The following is a 17,058-nucleotide window of genomic DNA, read 5'->3' on the forward strand; positions in this document are numbered from 1 at the left end:
ACGAGGCGGAGTCCCGGGCGCCAAAGGAACAAGAGTCAAACAGGGGGAGCCCGAGCAAGAGCAGGCCAGAGCCTGAGTAGGCCAAGTCCAGGATGTAGACTGAAGAGGTGTCGAAGGGCAAGATTGAGTCAGGGCTGGCGGTAATCTAGAAGTGATGGCAAGCAAGGCTGAGGTCTGGGTCTGAAGAGAGGCAACAAAGTAGTCAGGCAAAGCAGAGGTCGTGGCTCGGAGAGAATCAGTAGCATAATCAGGCAATGCAGAGGTCATGGCTCGGAGAGAATCAGTAGCGTAGTCAGGCAATGCAGAGGTCATGGCTTGAAGTCAATCCGGAGGGAAAGGAAATCAGAAACTTGAGGAATCACGAAGCGAGAGAACCTGTTGCAAAGGCAAGCTCTGATTGTCAGAGCTTGCCTTAAATAGATCCTGGTAAATGACGTCACCAGGACGGGCCGGCAGCCTCAGCGCGCCGCGGGCCCTTTAAATCCAGCAGAGAGGCACGTGCGTGCGCCTGGAGAACCCAGAAGAGGCAGCCGGCAGCGGCGTATCTGCCACAAGGCGTCTCCACCGCGCCACGATGCCAAGGGCCACGGGCAGGGCAGCAGAGAAGAGGGCAGCACAGGAGGCGCTCCCTCCGCATTGCAGAAGGGCCTGCATTTGCTGCCGGGACAGCAATGGCGGGAGGTAAGGAAGGCCGGCCGCGGGTTTCATGGCCGGCAAACGTAACAGAAATATGAACTGTACAAGTTTATTTGTGACAGGTACTACATAGTAACATAACAATGACAGCAGAAAAGGACCAAATGGTCCATCCAGTCTGCCCAGCAAGCTTATGGTAGTACCTGCTGCATTGTGTAGGTAACCCCCATGCTTAACAGATTCCCAGACAGTAAAAGTTGGGCCCTTGCCATTGTAACAGAGAGCAATGTTGAGTTGAATCAAAAGTATGAAGGCTTATTGGTTAAGAGTAGTAATGAACCACATCAGCAAGTAACCAGCATGCTTGTTTCACCAGACTGTAGAAGTCGGGGTCCTCAATCTAATTCCCCTTTTCCCCTGCTGTTGAAGCAGAGAGATGATGGAGCTGCATCAACAGTATTGATGCAACTCCATCATTGCTACCCTTACCACTTATTGGTTAAGAGTAGTAACCGCCAAACCAGCAAGTTACCCCCATGCACTCATTTCTTCATTTCCATCCTGTAGTCTCTAGGGATCTATGATGTTTTCCAATAAACGCAGTTTTTGTCTTCATCACCTCCTCTGGAAGAGCATTCCAGGCTTCCACTACCCTCTCCATGAAGAAATATTTCCTGACATTGGTTCTGAGTCGTTCTTCCTGGAGTTCTTCAATTCATGACTCCTAGTTCTACTGATTTCTTTCCATTGGAAAAGGTTTGTCGATTGTGCATTCTTAAAACTTTTCAGGTACATGAAAGTCTGTATCATATCTCCCCTGCTCCTCTTCTCTTCAAGGTATAAGAACATGCCATACTGGGTCAGACTAAGGGTCTATCAAGCCCAGCATCCTGTTTCCAACAGTGGCCAATCCAGGCCATAAGAACCTGGCAAGTACCCAAAAACAGTCTATTCCATGTTACCGTTGCTAGTAATAGCAGTGGCTATTTTCTAAGTCAACTTAATTAATAGCAGGTAATGGACTTCTCCTCCAAGAACTTATCCAATCCTTTTTTAAACACAGCTATATTAACTGCACTAACCACATCCTCTGGCAACAAATTCCAGAATTTAATTGTGTGTTGAATAAAAAAGAACTTTCCCCGATTAGTTTTAAAGGTGCCACATGCTAACTTCATGGAGTGCCCCCTAGTCTTTCTATTCAGATCCTTCAGCCTCTCCCTCATAGGTCTTCTCAAACAGACCCCATACCATTTTGATGGCTCTTCTCTGGACCACCTCCATCCTGTCTTTGTCCCTTTTGAGATACAGACTCCAGAACTGAACACAGTACTCCAAAGTGAGGCCTCACCAAAGACCTGTACAAGGGCATTATCGCCTCCTTTTCCTTAGTTTTTATTCCTCTCTCTCTATGCAGCCAGCATTCTTCTGGCTTTAGCTACTGCCCTGTCACAGTGTTTCGCCATCTTCAGATCTCTAGATTCTATTACCCCAAGATCTCTCTCTTGGTCCATGCACATCAGTCTTTCATCCCCTATCAAATACAGGTCTTTTGGATTACCGTACCCCAGATGCATGACTCTGCACTTCTTAGCATTAAATCCCAGCTGCCAAATCTTCGACCACTCTTCAAACTTTCTTAAATCACTTTTCATTCTCTTCTACTCCTTCAGGCATGTTTATTCTATTGCAGATCTTAGTCTCTGGGTTTGTTACCCAAGGTTCCTGGATTCTGGGACAGCAGTGGGTGTGGTGCTGAGTCCATCTGTCTACACTAAGGAAAACGAAATTATCAGGTAAGTAATTTCTCCATTTCCTAGCGTGTAGCCAAATGGACTCAGGACCAATGGGATGTACAAAAGCTACTCCCGTGGCCCACTTAATACTGCCCTTGCAAAGGCTGTGTCCTCCCAAGCCTGGACATCCAGGTGATAGAACCTGGAGAAAGTGTGTATGGAGGACCATGTCGCTGCTCGACAGATCTCAATGGGCGACAGAAGCTTGGTTTCTGTCCAGGACACTGCCTGGGCCCTTGTTGAATGGGCTTTGACTTGTCGAGGTGGAGGCTTCCCTGCCTCTACGTAGGCTGCCTTGATTACTTCTTTGACCTAGCGGGCTATGGTTGCCCGTGAGGCTGCTTCCCCTTGTTTCTTCCCGCTGTGAAGGACGAACAGGTGGTCCGTCTTTCATACGGGTTCCGATCTTTCCAGGTATCGGACTAGGAGTCTGCCGACATTTAGGTGGCGAAGACGATGTGATTCTTCCGCATAGCTGTATTTAAAAAAAAAAAAAGGATTGGATAAGTTCTTGTAGGAGAAGTCCATTACCTGCTATTAATTAAGTTGACTTAGAAAATAGTCACTGCTATTACTAGCAACGGTAACATGAAATAAACTTAGTTTTTGGGTACTTGCCAGGTTCTTATGGCCTGGATTGGCCACGGTTGGAAACAGGATGCTGGGCTTGATGGACCCTTGGTCTGACCCAGTATGGCATGTTTTGTTTTTTTTATATATATTTAAAGCTTTTATTAGCAAACAGAGGGGTAGCGCCAAGAACTGGTAATGACGGTCTAGTATCGCAGAGCAAAGAAGGCGTTGATGGTCGTGATGGACCAGGATGGGGAGATTGGCTTCGGAGAGGTCAGGAATTCTCCCGGCTGTACTGCCCTTAAGATTGAACACAGGGTTTCCATGTGGAAGTGTGGTACCCTTAAGTTAAAACTGACGGTGTTGAGGTACAGGATGGGCCGGAACATTACTTCCTTCTTGGGGACGATAAAATAGATGGAATAGTGACCAGTATTTTGTTTGTGTCCGGGAACTGGGGTTATCGCCTTTAGGCTGAGTAGCCTTGCCAGTGTAGTTTTCACTGCCGTCCTCTTGGAGTGGGAGTGGCAGGGTGATCTTACAAATTTGTCTGGAGGAATGCTGTGTAAGTCCAGAGAGTATCCCTCTTGAATGGTTAGGACCCACTTGTCCGATGTTACCTCGACCCATCTTTGGTAGAAGAGGGCAAGTCTGCCTCCTATGGCTTCTTCCTGTGGATGGGTCTACTGATTCTCATTGAGAGGTACGGCCGAGACCTGTCCCTGAGCCTGCACCCCTCTTGTTGTGTCTGTTCCGAAAGGACTAAGCCCTGCCTGTGGGGCGAGGTGCTTGGTAGTATGTGTTCTTGTACGGTCTGAAGCGCTGGGCTCCTCTGCCCTTGTTTCTTCGGGTGGGGGGGGGGGGGGGGGGGAAGCGCTGATTTCTTTTGTTCCTGTCCTCTGGTAGGCGAGGCACTGGAGATTCGCCCCATTTGTTGGCTAACTTCTCCAGTTCGCTTCTGAACAAGAGAGATCCTTTAAAGGGCATTCTTGTGAGGTTTGCTTTTGGAGGTCGAGTTGGCTGACCAATTTCGGAGCCATAGTTGTCTTCTGGCTGGCACTGCCAAGGCAACGCCCCTGGCTGATGTGCGCACTAGGTCTGAGGTTGCATCCGTGAGGAAGGATATCGCCGGTTCCAATGTTTCACCGGGCGTGGTTGAGTCTCTGGAGAGGAGCAAGCAGGAACATGTCACTATGGTGCAGCAGGAAGTGATTTGCAGGGTCACTGCTGCTACATCAAAGGACTGTTTGGGGATGGCTTCCTGATGTCTGTCCTAGGCATCTTTGAGTGCCTCTCCTCCTTTGATGGGTATGGTCGTGCGCTTTGAGATTGCGCAGACCATAGCGTCCACTTTTGGGAACACTGGGAAATAGCATGTGGCCTGACGGAGGGACACCAAGATGGGGTTCCTCTTTGGTTCCGCTGTGGTATCCGTGCCTGGAATGGCCAGCGTCTTCAGGGTCGTGTCCCAGACCCAGGGTCTGGGACACGAGAGCTGGTAACTTGTCTTTGGAGAAGAATCGTAGCATGGTCCGGTATGGTTCCATCCCTGGAGGTATTTCTCCTGGGAGTCAGCCTCGTCCTCCAAAGTGTCTGTATCCCCTGTAGGGAGGCTCTTGCTTAGGTAGGGCACTTCGAGGGGTCCGAGAGGTGCTTGGAAGGTCTTGCGCTTCTGGTGGAGACTGGGACTGGGTCGCAGACGGGACTGATTGCGCCTGGACAAAGGTATGCAGCCCTTTGAAGAATTCCACCCAGGAAAGGGTCCCTTGGTCCATGTTGATTCCAGGCGGAGTTATGGTGGAAGCCCCCAACATGCCTTCCTGTGTAGGTGCTGAGTCGGAGATACAGAGGACCGGGTTACTATCATTATTGGATCCGGATCCCTCTACTGGCTGTAGGGGGCTTTGCTTTGATTCCCCCTGAGCCTCTTCACACTGCTGGCATAGGGCAGAGGCCACTTCAGGTTGTGCAGCTCTCAGGTGGCAGGCTGGGCAGAGGGCTTGTCCCTTGGCCTTCTTGGCTGGTGGTGCCATTGTTTGTGCGCGTGGAGTGCTTCAAAACTCGTCTGTGCGCGTTGGTATGCACGCCGGGAGGCCTAGATGTGCGCTCTGGGTGCGCCAACGATGTACGTGCGGGATGCGCAAGAAGTACGTGCAGGCTATTAATTTGTGCGCCTGGCTAAGATATACGCGCCACTGTGCTCATGGGCCTATTTGTGTGTTCGGGCCGTTTTTGCAGTCTGCTATGTGCCGGCACAGTTGTGCACGTCGCTGTGCGCACAAGTCGGTTGTGCGTGGCATGTTAGTGCCGACAATACGGCGGTCAAGGGGGGAAATGGCACCGACGACCATGCGGAGAAGATGGCAACACCCCCCCGAGGGTCTCCACGTGTGTGGATTCGTGCCGGGCGGTCTCCGGCTGCGGCGGGGGGGGGGGGGGAGGGAATTACCTTCACCGCCGTGCACGATTCTACACCCGCTGCCTCTCGCCACCCTGGGGGCTAAGTTCACGCCGGACGGAGGCTTGCCTCTGAGGGATCTCGGAAATCATCTCAGGAATTCTCGACTAAGGGAGGGACCCTTAGGTATCACCACAGGAGAGCGGGCTCCTCTTCTTGAGGTAAATTTTCTTTCTTTTTGTTTTAAAATTGCTAACACTATTCTAGTGTGTGGAAGCGTCCCTATCTGCTTTAGGAGATGGCGAATACTGAAGAGCTGAGCTTCCTGCACGGGTATATGTAGGCTGACGTCAACTTTGAAATCTGACTCCGTCTCCCATCTACTATCAGGAGTACACTATACCCATTGGTCCTGAGTCCATCTGGCTACACGCTAGGAAACGTTCTGTCACTCAACGCACAATTAAGCTCTGGAATTTGTTGCCAGAGGATGTGGTTAGTGCAGTTAGTGTAGCTGGGTTCAAAAAAGGTTTGGATAATGTCTTGGAGAAGATGTCCATTAACTGCTATTAATCAAGTTTACTTAGGGAATAGCCACTGCTATTAATTGCATCAGTAGCATGGGATCTTCTTGGTGTTTGGGTAATTGCCAGGTTCTTGTGGCCTGGTTTGGCCTCTGTTGGAAACAGGATGCTGGGCTTGATGGACCCTTGGTCTGACCCAGCATGGCAATTTCTTTTGTTCTTATTGCTGCCATTATTTCATGGGTCATCCAAAATGTTTTTTTCCAAGAACTGGCCCTGGGGCCAGACTTTGTATGTGCAAAGACTGGGGTTACACAGCACTGTAAATGAAGGCTATCACTGAATGAACTGGAAAATATTCTATTGTTCTGCAAGCTAGATTTTTAAAGCTCTATACCTTTCTTAAGTAAGCACATCTTCCCTGAAAATAAAAAAAAAAAAATGGGGAAAGTGGGTCCAAGATGGGCTTTAGATAGATTTCTTTCTATATATATATTTTTTCAAGAAGTGATGTTCTTAAAACTCCATGCAGTTTCTCATATTGTCATTAGAAGACTGATTTACATTTTGCTTGCTGGTAAGGACGCATGAAACAGAATCCATCTCGGTACAATATGGGGCGATTAGCCACTTAAATGTCTTCCCACAGTGACTAAGCTGATTTAAGCTTTGCTTGATGTCACGCTCCTCTGACCAGTGGAATGTGAACAAATCCACCAGCAGCAATATAAGGGATGTAGGGAACCCACTTACAGAGGAAAAACTGGTGAATGGCAACGTTAAACTTACGAGCAAGAGGTACTGTTGATTCAAACAATACTCAGAATAAACAATCAATTCCAAAATCTGAAAGCTTGAGCTATTTCTGAAACTACACTCCTCTTAAGGTACTAAGTGAAAGATCAGATTTCTCTTGCTCTGATAAAAATATGTTGCATTACAATAGGCTTTTACAGAAAGTTTATAAAATTTTCCAAGCTGCAGTACTCCTTTACTGACATACCTTCTCTCTGGGAGGAGCGGGACATGTGTTTCTCTAACAATGGACCAAAGTCACTGTGATGGCAGGGAGAGCGGGACGCCCTGGGACTGGACGAGCTGGGAGATGATGTCATGTCTGCAAAAATACATAAATAAATAGAAATATCGAACAATGGTTACACAACAACTTCTGATACAGACTACTTACAGACAAAAATAGCATGTTTATGGTTTGGAACTATTTTACTAAATATTCATGCCTTCAATTTGAAACTGCAAGTTGTTTAAACAAATCAAAAGTAGAAAAAAAAAAAGGGAAATAGTACACACCTTTGTAATCAGATTCTCACCACCACTCCAAAACCAGCTGCTTCTTGCCTTAAAAAATAAAGGGTGAGGGACTGGTCCACTGCCAAGTGTTAACATACTACCTACCATACTGAAAGATCTGGGCTCAATTACCAGGCCAGCAGAAGATGCTGCAAGCATCCAGAAATAGACTAGAAAGAGATCTTTAAAACGTCAGCTCTAGTGTAACTGGTTTTCTGTTTTCAAACTGCCATGATGCACAGCATTTTGGTGTAATTTTTGGCCCTCTGGCAAAAAAAAAAAAAAAAAAAGCAAGATTTTTCAAATGCAGTCACTTATAGCTTTTCCTTGGGGCCATTTCTCTCTGCCACTGGGCCCTCTGCTCCAGTTTTTTGCCTGGTCACTGCCACTTTTCCCGATTTTTTTCTGCTCTCAACTGGTCTGAGTTCCAAAGCCAGTGTTACATAGAAACATAGAAAATGACGACAGAAGAAGACCAATCGGCCCATCCAGTCTGCCCAGCAAGCTTCACACTTTTTTTCTCATACTTATCTGTTACTCTTGGCTCTTAGTAACCTTTTAGTTCTATTTCCCTTTCACCCCCACCATTAATGTAGAGAGCAGTGATGGAGCTGCTTCCAAGTGAAATATTAAGTTTGATTAGTTGGGTAAGCGGCAGCATAGCTCTCTGCCATTGAAGCAGAGAGCAATGCTGGATATGCGTGAAGTATTAGTTTTTCTTCTCCCATGCCGTTGTAGCAGGGAGCTATGCTGGATATGCATTGAAAGTGAAGTATGCCTTGAAGGTCACATTAACTATCATCTAATATTGAAATGCCTAATAATTGGTAATTGAATAAGCCTAATAATTGGTAATACCTATATAGCCCATGAACCCATCCCTGTTTTTTTTTCTTTTTTTAATTTGGAGATGGCAGCCCTCCATCCTTCCGCTCCGTGAAGGTGGAACACCAACCACTGGCAACCCGCTCCGTGAATGCCTCTGTGGCTACTGCCGTTCCGTGCAGTGTTTTGCTGCCTCCTCTTTATACGCTTCCTCTAGACCTGATGGATCCACAGTGTTTATCCCACACCCCTTTGAAGTCCTTCGCAGTTTTGGACTTCACCACTTCCTCCGGAAGGGCATTCCAGGCATCCACCACTCTTCTCCGTGAAGAAATACTTCCTGACATTGGTTCTTAGTCTTCCTCCTTGGAGCCTCAGCTCGTGACCTCTGGTTCTGCTGATTTTTTTCTGACGGAAAAGGTTTGTCGTTGTCTTTGGATCGTTAAAGTTTTTCAAGTATCTGAAAGTCTGATATTTGAAAAACTTTAACGATCCAAAGACAACGACAAACCTTTTCCATGTTCTCAAAAGAAAGCTCTCAGTTCTCTGGCACTGTTCTCTATAAGAAACTGTGGAAGCAGCAGCAGCCAGACAGAGAGCTGGACTGTAGCAAGGCCCTTGATGGCAGGAGTGGCAAAACAGCAGCGGTATCCAGTTTGGGGGGGGGGGGGGGGATGCACTTTTCCTTAACCATACAGTGCATTCAGAAAGTATTCAGACCCCCTTCACTTTTTTCCACATTTTATCTTACAGACTTATTCTAAAATGAATATGCATTTCCCCCTCCTCAATCTACACACAATACCCCATAATGACAAAGCAAAATCAGCTTTGTAGAAATTTGTGCAAATTTAATTTAAAACAAAACCTGAAATATCACATTTACATAAGTAATCAGACCTTTTGCTTTGATACTCAAAATTGAGTTCAGGTGCATTCTGGTTCCATTGATCACCCTTAAGATGTTTTTTCCAACTTGACTAGAGTCCACCTGTGGTAAATTCAATTGACTGGACATGATTTGGAAAGGTACACACTTATCAATATAAGATCCCACAGTTGAAAGTTCAATGTCAGAGCAAAATCAAAGCCATAAAGTCGAAGGAATTGTCTGTAGACCTCCAGAATAGGACTGTTTCGAGGCACATACCTGGGGGAGGGTACAAACAAATTGCTGCAGCATTGAAGTTCCCAAGAACATAGTGGCCTCTATCATTCTTAAATAGAAGACATTCAGAACCACCAGGACTCTTCCTACAGCAAGGTGCCCATCCAACTGAGCAATCACGGTAGAAAGGCCTTGGTCAGGAAGTTGACCAAGAACTTGATAGTTACCCTGACAGAGCTCCAGAGTTCTGCTGTGGAGATGGGAGAACCTGCCAGAAGGATAACCATTTCTGCAGCACTCCACCAATCAGGCCTTTATAATAGACTGACCAGACAGAAGCCACCTCAGTAAGAGAGACATGACAGCCCGCTTTGAGTTTGCCAAAAGGCTCAAATGACTTTCAGAGCATGAAAAACAAGATTCTCTGGTCTGATGAACTCTTTGGCCTGAATGCCGTCATGTCTGGAGGAAAGCAGGCACCACTCTTCACCTAGCAAATACCATCCTTATGGTGAAGCATGGTGGTGGCAGCACCATGCTGTGAGGATGTTTTTCAGCTGCAGGAACTGGGAGACTAGTCAGGATCAAGGGAAAATGAACAGAGCAAAGTACAGAGATCTCCTTGATGAAAACCTGCTCCAGAGCACTCTGAACCTCAGACTAGAGTAATGTTCATCTTCCAACAAGACCACAACTCTAAGCACCCAGCCAAGACAAAGTGGGAGTGGCTTCGGGACAAGTCTGTGAATGTCCTTGAGTGGCCCAACCAGAACCCTAACATCTCTGGGCAAACCTGAAAATAGCTGTGCATCGATGCTCCCGATCCAACCTAACAGAGCTTTTGAGGATCTGTAGAGAAGAATGGGAGAAAATCCGCAAATCCAGGTGTGCCAAGTTCGTAACATCATACCCAAGAACACTTGATGCTGTAATCGTTGTAAAAGGTGCCTCAACAAAGTACTGAGTAAAGAGTCTGAATACATATGTAAATATGATTTCTGGGGGGGGGGTTTTCTTCTTTAATTAATCTGCACAAATTTCTACAAATCTAATTTTGCTTTATTATGGGATACTGTGTATAGATTGAGGGAAAAATGCATATCAATTTTAGAATAAGGTTAACGTAATGTAACAAAATATGGAAAAAGTGAAGAGGTCTGAATACTTTCTGAATGCACTCCAATGCATTTAATCTCACCATGCTCTTAGCGCCCCCCCCCCCCAGCAGGCAATGAAAGAGCAATATAGCTCCATCCTGCATAGTCTGCCATGTCTACTGTAGCAAAGCTTAGGACAATGACAGAGGGCTGCCAACAGAGCTCTGCTCTTCTCCTTCTAGCCAAGATAGGAGGAAATCAAGGAGGTACATGCATGCATCAGGAGGGAGGTGACTAAGAACATTGAAAGGAGGTCAAAAAGTGTGTGTGCGCACCAGGGAGAACTGGAAGGCAAAAGGTGGGTGTGGACATTGCAATGTGGTCAGGGATGGGTATAAAACTGAAAACAATCACCAATATCAGTGCGGCTGCACTCTGAGGCTATCAAAAATGTTGTCAGAATCCCTGAGCAGGAGGTCTCATTTAACAGAATGACTACTTAAAAGTGCAATGGGACAGCTTTTCAAAAGTGAAGTGCAGCTATAATTACCAAGGAATGTCACACTGGCACAATGTCTGGAACAACCCGCTCTGCCTTAACCCTTTTATTGCCAAAGCATTTGACAGGTCTATGGGTCAATGGAACTTTATTTTCTTGAAATAAAATATTTAAATCTTGTTCATCCTGACAATACCACATGCTAACATGTTAAACCTATAAATTGTTCTAAACAGAAAGTTCACACTATTACCTGGTAGCAAGAATTTAGTTCTGGCACGAGACCCCACACAAGCTTTCCATTGGTTTTCAGGGAAGGAGCGTTATGGGTAGAAGGTGAGGGTGCAGCTCTGGCTCCAACTTGCAGCCCTTCTCTACATGTACAAGCACTGAGTGCACCCAGTGACATTCTCACAAAGAGGAAGATGTAATAAGGTGCGTTGAAGCTGCTGCAGGTTTGTGCGCATTTCCAGGGATGTAATAAGGGTTTTGTGCGTGGGGAAAAAAGCATGTACGAACGCGTTTACAGACCCGTGGTTTTTCCTGCGCGAATGCATGCTAACGGCAATCAAAAGAGGTGATTAGCTAATCATAGGCAATGCAGGGAGCTGCGCTAATGCTAGTGAGGGTTTTTTACCACCATGGTCAGGGCATGAGTTAAGTGTCAGTGCCGACTCAGGAGGCCTAAGTCGGCACCGAGCATCCTGAAAACCACCTAGCTGTGCGCCTATCTCAGTGTCTGAGCGGCCAGCTTAGCTAGGTGCTTTTCTGGGCGCCCGATTGTATAGATTCGCGACCAAGTAAGTGCCTAGCTCAGTGCCTGAGTGGCAAGATTAGCTAGGTGCCTTTCTGGGCGTCATAGCATCCATATTCACTCTCGGCTGAGTGCCTATGTCAGCACCCGAGCATCCAGATTGGTACCCAACTGAGCACCTATCTCGCTGCTATGCCAGTGTGAATTAGCATCCATGAAAATATTTGCCATGTTGTTTGCAGCACAGTTAATTGAAATATTAAAAATACTTTCCAGGGTCACACTTTCACTTAATAGGGAGACCCGTTCGCTCGCTCACTTTTAAGCACAGATTATCGGCGTGGGTTTTGAGCACGGACGCGGCAGCTTATTACATAGGCCCTTACTGCGTTTAAGTACATGCATTTTTCCATACATGTGCGGATTTCTGCGCACAAAATAATAATTTATTTTTTACATCCTGCAGAAGCGGCAGCTTCAGCCACGCGCAGTGATCAAAACCCACACTCATATCTAGCACCTGTTTTGCCATGGGTCTTATTACATCGGCCCCAAAGTTTGTACGGTTGATGTCATGCTGGGCTCACTGTAGAGAGATGGAGTGTCTTCCCTTTCATTCACTGAAAAGTTCTGTTGCAGGGATGGGAATTTACTTAGCAAATGAATTATAAGATGTCTAACTTTGTAGAGACAATTATGCTGTAGAGATCCTCTTGGCAGAACCTGAGTTATGTTGGTGTGATTCAGGTAAGGCAGCAAAGCAAAACTGCTTTTCTGTAAAAGGTGTTCTCAGAGGACAGGATGTTAGCCTTTACACATGCTATCATCATCCAACGGAGTCTGTGATGGAAATTTCATGTTTACGCTGGGGTTCCTTCGGTCTTGTGTCTTAGCATATACCACTAAAACAAGCTCCAAGGGAGACAGGTAGGTTGTGTGAGGACTAACATCCTGCTGTCCTCAAAGAACACCTGTAACAAAACAGGCAAATCTGTTTTCTTCAAGGACAAACAGGATGGCAGTTCTCACACATGGGAATCGCTAAGTACAGAATAACTCACATTATAAAAAAAATTAAAGAAGAGAACAATGGGCACAATGGTATTTTTTTGGCAACAAGCCTGGAACAAAAACAATGAGCCCTAGGAGGTTATAGAGTTGGGTTCTAAACCACAAAAAATTGGAGACAGACTGTCCAAACCTACTGTCTAGTCAGCTATTCCTGTCCAAACAATGATGATTTGTGAATGTGTGGAGGAAACTCCACGTCGCAGCTTTGCGGTTCACCTCCATGGGGACCAATCGTAGGTGAGGCCTCTGATGCTGCCATAGCTCTGACATAGTCCAAGACATTCAGGCCTTGCCTGGGCATAACAGAAGGAAATACAATCTGCTAACTAATTAGAAAAAGTCTGTTAGGCAATGACAACGAGAAAATACTACTTACCTGATAATTTCCTTTTCTTTTGTATACACTGGTAGAACCAGAACAAGTGGGTTATGCACCTCTACCAGCACATGGAGATGGAGCAAAGCTGACATCACAGTATATATATTCCTGCAGTGACATCAGCCCACCAGTATTCTCTGCAAAAGTCAACTGTGGACAGACTAACAAAACCCAATAACGCATAACTATTCCAGCACTCAGCCAACACTAAGCTCAGACAAAGAATGTATTAATCCAGTCCTTAAACTAGTGTTAACACTTACCGGTAACCCCTGGAAACACGCAGCCACTCAAGAGGACAATAGCACAGCCTGCCGGCAGCCAAGGGTGGGAAGGTGGATCCACCTGTCTATACTAAAGAAAAGAAAATTATCAGGTAAGTAGTAATTTCTCATTTCTTAGCATTTAGACAGGAGGATCCAGGACAAGTAGGATGTACCAAAGCTACTCCCGAACAGGGTGGGAGTCTGCCCGCGGTCCAGTCAAAACTGCACGGGCAAAGGCTGCATCCTCCCAGGCCTGCACATCTAGGCGATAAAATCTGGAAAAGGTGTAAGGAGGTCCATGTCCTAGGCTCAGCAAATGTCGATGGGAGATAATCTAACTTCCGCCCATTACACTGCCCGACCCCTAGTGGAATGAGCCCTAATCTGCTCAGTATCCACATACGCGGCTGTGACCACCTCCTTAATCCAGCGAGCTATTGTAACCCACAAAGCTGACTCACCCTGTTTACTTCCACTGTGGAGGCCAAACAGGCGATCCATCTTCCTGAAAGGTTTAGAAACCTCCAGATACTTCACGAAATGTCTCTTGACACCCAAGCTTCTCAACAGGTGATATTCCTCTGCATCTCTCTCTCTCTATCCAGAGATGGCAGGGAAATGGACTGATTCAAGTGAAAATTCAAGACTACTTTGTGCAAAAAGGAAAGAATGGTATGCAACTAGGAACAGCTCCTGGCAAGACAATGCCTGCAGCTCAGATACTTTACAAGCAGAACAAATTGCCACAAGAAACACCATTTCAACGTCAATAACTGCAAGGAAAGGTTACGTATCTGTCGAAAGGTAGGGCCTGCTAAAAAATCCAAAACCAAAGGGCACAGGTAACTGTAAGAGAGGATGAAGATGTTTCACTCCTTTCAAGAAATGGGCCACATCTGGATGAGCCAACAAAGGTCCATCATTTACCTGACCCCTGAAACAAGCAAGAGCTGCTACCTGTACCTTCAAGGAATTAAGGGCAAACCCTTTATTCAATCCATCCTGCAAAAATTCCAAAATGAGTGGGATCTTAACCAAATGATGAAGAACCCTTCGAACTTCAAACCAAGCCTCAAACACTCGCCAAATATGCACATGGGCTAAGGAAGTGGAAAGCTTTCTCACTCGCAGCAAGATGGCAATCACCGCAGTAGAGCATCCATGCTTCAGCAAGTGAGCCCTCTTAAGGGCCATACCATAAGATAAAATCGAGTTGGATTTTTGTGAAGAACTGGTCCAAGCTGCAGCAGATCCCTGTGTGCTGGAAGCCAGAGGAGTCTACCAGGAGCCTTTGCAGATCTGTATACCATGGTCTCCTGGGTCAATCTGCTGCCACCAGAAGCATCATCCTCCTGTGACCCTTAAACTTCTGGATCACTCTGCTCAACAAGGGCCACATGGAGGAGGCATACAGTTTGCCCTCCAGCCACTCCTGAACGAGAACATCAATTCCCAAAGACTTGGGATCTCTCACGCGACTGAAAAAACGAGGACCTTTGCAGTGTGAGAAGTTGCTAGTAGATCCAGAAATAGAAGGTTCCAGCGATCCACTATCAGCTGAAAAGCCTTATTAGACAATTCCCATTCTCCTGGATCCAAACTCTGGTGCTGAGAAAGTCTGCTCTTACATTGTCTTTTCCTGCAATGTGCGAGGCGGAGATCTCCTGAAGATGCACTTCTGCCCATTCCATAAACTGTGCTATTTACTGCGGATATTTTCTGGCTCTTGGTTCCTCCTTGCTGATTGATGTAAGCCACTGTCGTTGCATTGTCTGACAGTATTTGGACCGCTTGACCCTGCAATTGGTCGCCGAACTGCAAAAATGCCAACTGGACCGCATGGGCTTCCAGCCAATTGATATTCCAGAGAGACTCTTCTGGACTCCAGCGCCCCTGCGCTGTAAGCTCCTGAAAGTGAGCCCCCCAACCCTGGAGATTTGCATCTATTGTGAGTACCAGCCAGGCGGGTGCACTTAGGGAAACCCCATTTCTCAGATAATCTGCTTTTAACCACCCCTGCAGGTGAGTGCAGGCCTCCATTGGCAAGTGAAGCTGAATTGAATTGTCCTAAGACTGTGGGCTCCAATTAGACAGCAGGGAGTACTGAAGAGGATGCATATGCACCCTCGCCCACGGCACCACTTCCAGGGTCGCTGACAATCTGAGCACCAGTAGAAAGGACCAGAGTGTCGAGCATACTGTGTTCATCAGATGCATCAGCGCCATCAACTTCTGAATACGACCCTCTGGCAGGAAAACCCTGCCCTGCTTTGTATTGAACTGAATACCGAGATATTCTAGCAACTGAGATGGCCAAAGGCTGCTCTTGGCCAGGTTCTCCACTCAGCCGAGCTCCTGCAACAAGATCACCACCTTGGGTGACACCAGGAGGCTCTCTTCCAGAGTCTTGGCCAGAATCAGCCAGTCATCCAAATACGGGTGTACCAGATTCCTATCCTCTCTCAACTCTGCCGTCACCACCACTACAACCTTGGAAAATGTTCTGGGTGCAGTGGCCAAACCAAAACACAGTGCTTAAAAATGATGACGACACCCCAAAATCATGAATCGCAGAAAATGTTGATCTAGCCCAGTTGTCCCCAACCCTGTCCTGGGGGTCCACCAGCCAGTCGGGTTTTCAGGATATCCACAATGAATATGCATGAGAGAAAATTTGCATGCACTGCCTTCATAACATGCAAATTTTCTCTCATGCATATTCATTGTGGATATTCAGAAAACCCAACTGGCTGGTGGGCCCCCAGGACAGGGTTGGGGACCACTGATCTAGCTGGGTGGGAATATGCAAGTATGCCTTGGACAGATCCAAGGACATCAGAAACTCCCCCAACTGCATGGCCATTATCACTGAGTGCAAGGTTTCCATGTGAAAATAAGTCACTCCCAAATGACAGTTGACCCCTTTGAGATCCAGGATGAGACGAAAAGAGCCCTCCTTCTTGGGCAAAATGAAATAAATGGAAGCACGTATTTCTTGAGACGTGGGCATTGGAACCACTGCCCTCAGACTGAGGTGACCCTCTATCTCCTGTTCCTGAGGGTGGTCAGCACACCTTCATTGGAAGGCTCGGGGGGGGGGGGGGTTCCAATACCCGAGCCTGTGCCCCCGTCTGGGCTGTCTTGGACCAAAGGACTGAAACCTACCGAAAGGTCGAGTCCTCTGAAAGGCTGCTCCTCTGTAGGGTCAAAACTGCTTGGATCCCCTAGCACGACCTCTCATGCTAAAGGAGCGCGGCATCTGCTTCTTATCTTCCAGTAATCGAGGAACCAGGAACTCATCCCACTTACTGGCCATTTTCTTCGACTTGCTCCCAAACAAGAGCGAGCCTTTAAAGGGCAACTTTGTAAGGTTAGACTTGGAGGTTGCAATGGCCGACCAATTTCTCAGCCATAACAGATGCCTGGCCACTATTACGAAGTCACGCCTCTGGCTGAGGTATGGACCAAATCACAGCCCACATCTGCCAAAAAGGCAGCTGATGGCTCCATCACTGCCCTGGAATTCATACCAGATTCATCAACCTCCTGAGAAAAAAGTAAAGTAAACAGGAACAAATTACCAGGGAACAATAAGAAGCTATCTGCAAAGTCATTGCCACTGCTTCAAATGCTTGCTTAAGGATGGCCTCAATCCTTCTTTTCATGTACATCCTTCAAGGCCGCTCCTCCCTCTACAAGGATAGTCATTTGCTCGGTGACAGCACACACAAGTGCATCCACTTCCAGAAAATGTAACTGCTCTCTCACAGATAGATCCAGGGGGGCACAGTCCTTCCAAGACTCGTCCCCCTTTGAAATTA

The 17,058-nt window shown here is 46.8% G+C and overlaps 1 protein-coding gene across 1 annotated transcript in view; it reads right to left on the reverse strand.

Annotated features, from left to right (window-relative positions):
- Positions 1 to 17,058, reverse strand: part of LOC115082592 (DDB1- and CUL4-associated factor 10-like) — a gene marked incomplete at its 5' end in the record, with an annotated part of 80,422 nt that overhangs the window by 24,126 nt on the left and 39,238 nt on the right. Inside the window, 1 exon segment of the mRNA XM_029586809.1 lies at positions 6,931 to 7,044. Within this exon segment, the coding sequence (XP_029442669.1) occupies positions 6,931 to 7,044 (114 nt within the window).

Source organism: Rhinatrema bivittatum, unplaced genomic scaffold (assembly GCF_901001135.1).
Source record: "Rhinatrema bivittatum unplaced genomic scaffold, aRhiBiv1.1, whole genome shotgun sequence".
NCBI lineage: Eukaryota > Metazoa > Chordata > Amphibia > Gymnophiona > Rhinatrematidae > Rhinatrema > Rhinatrema bivittatum.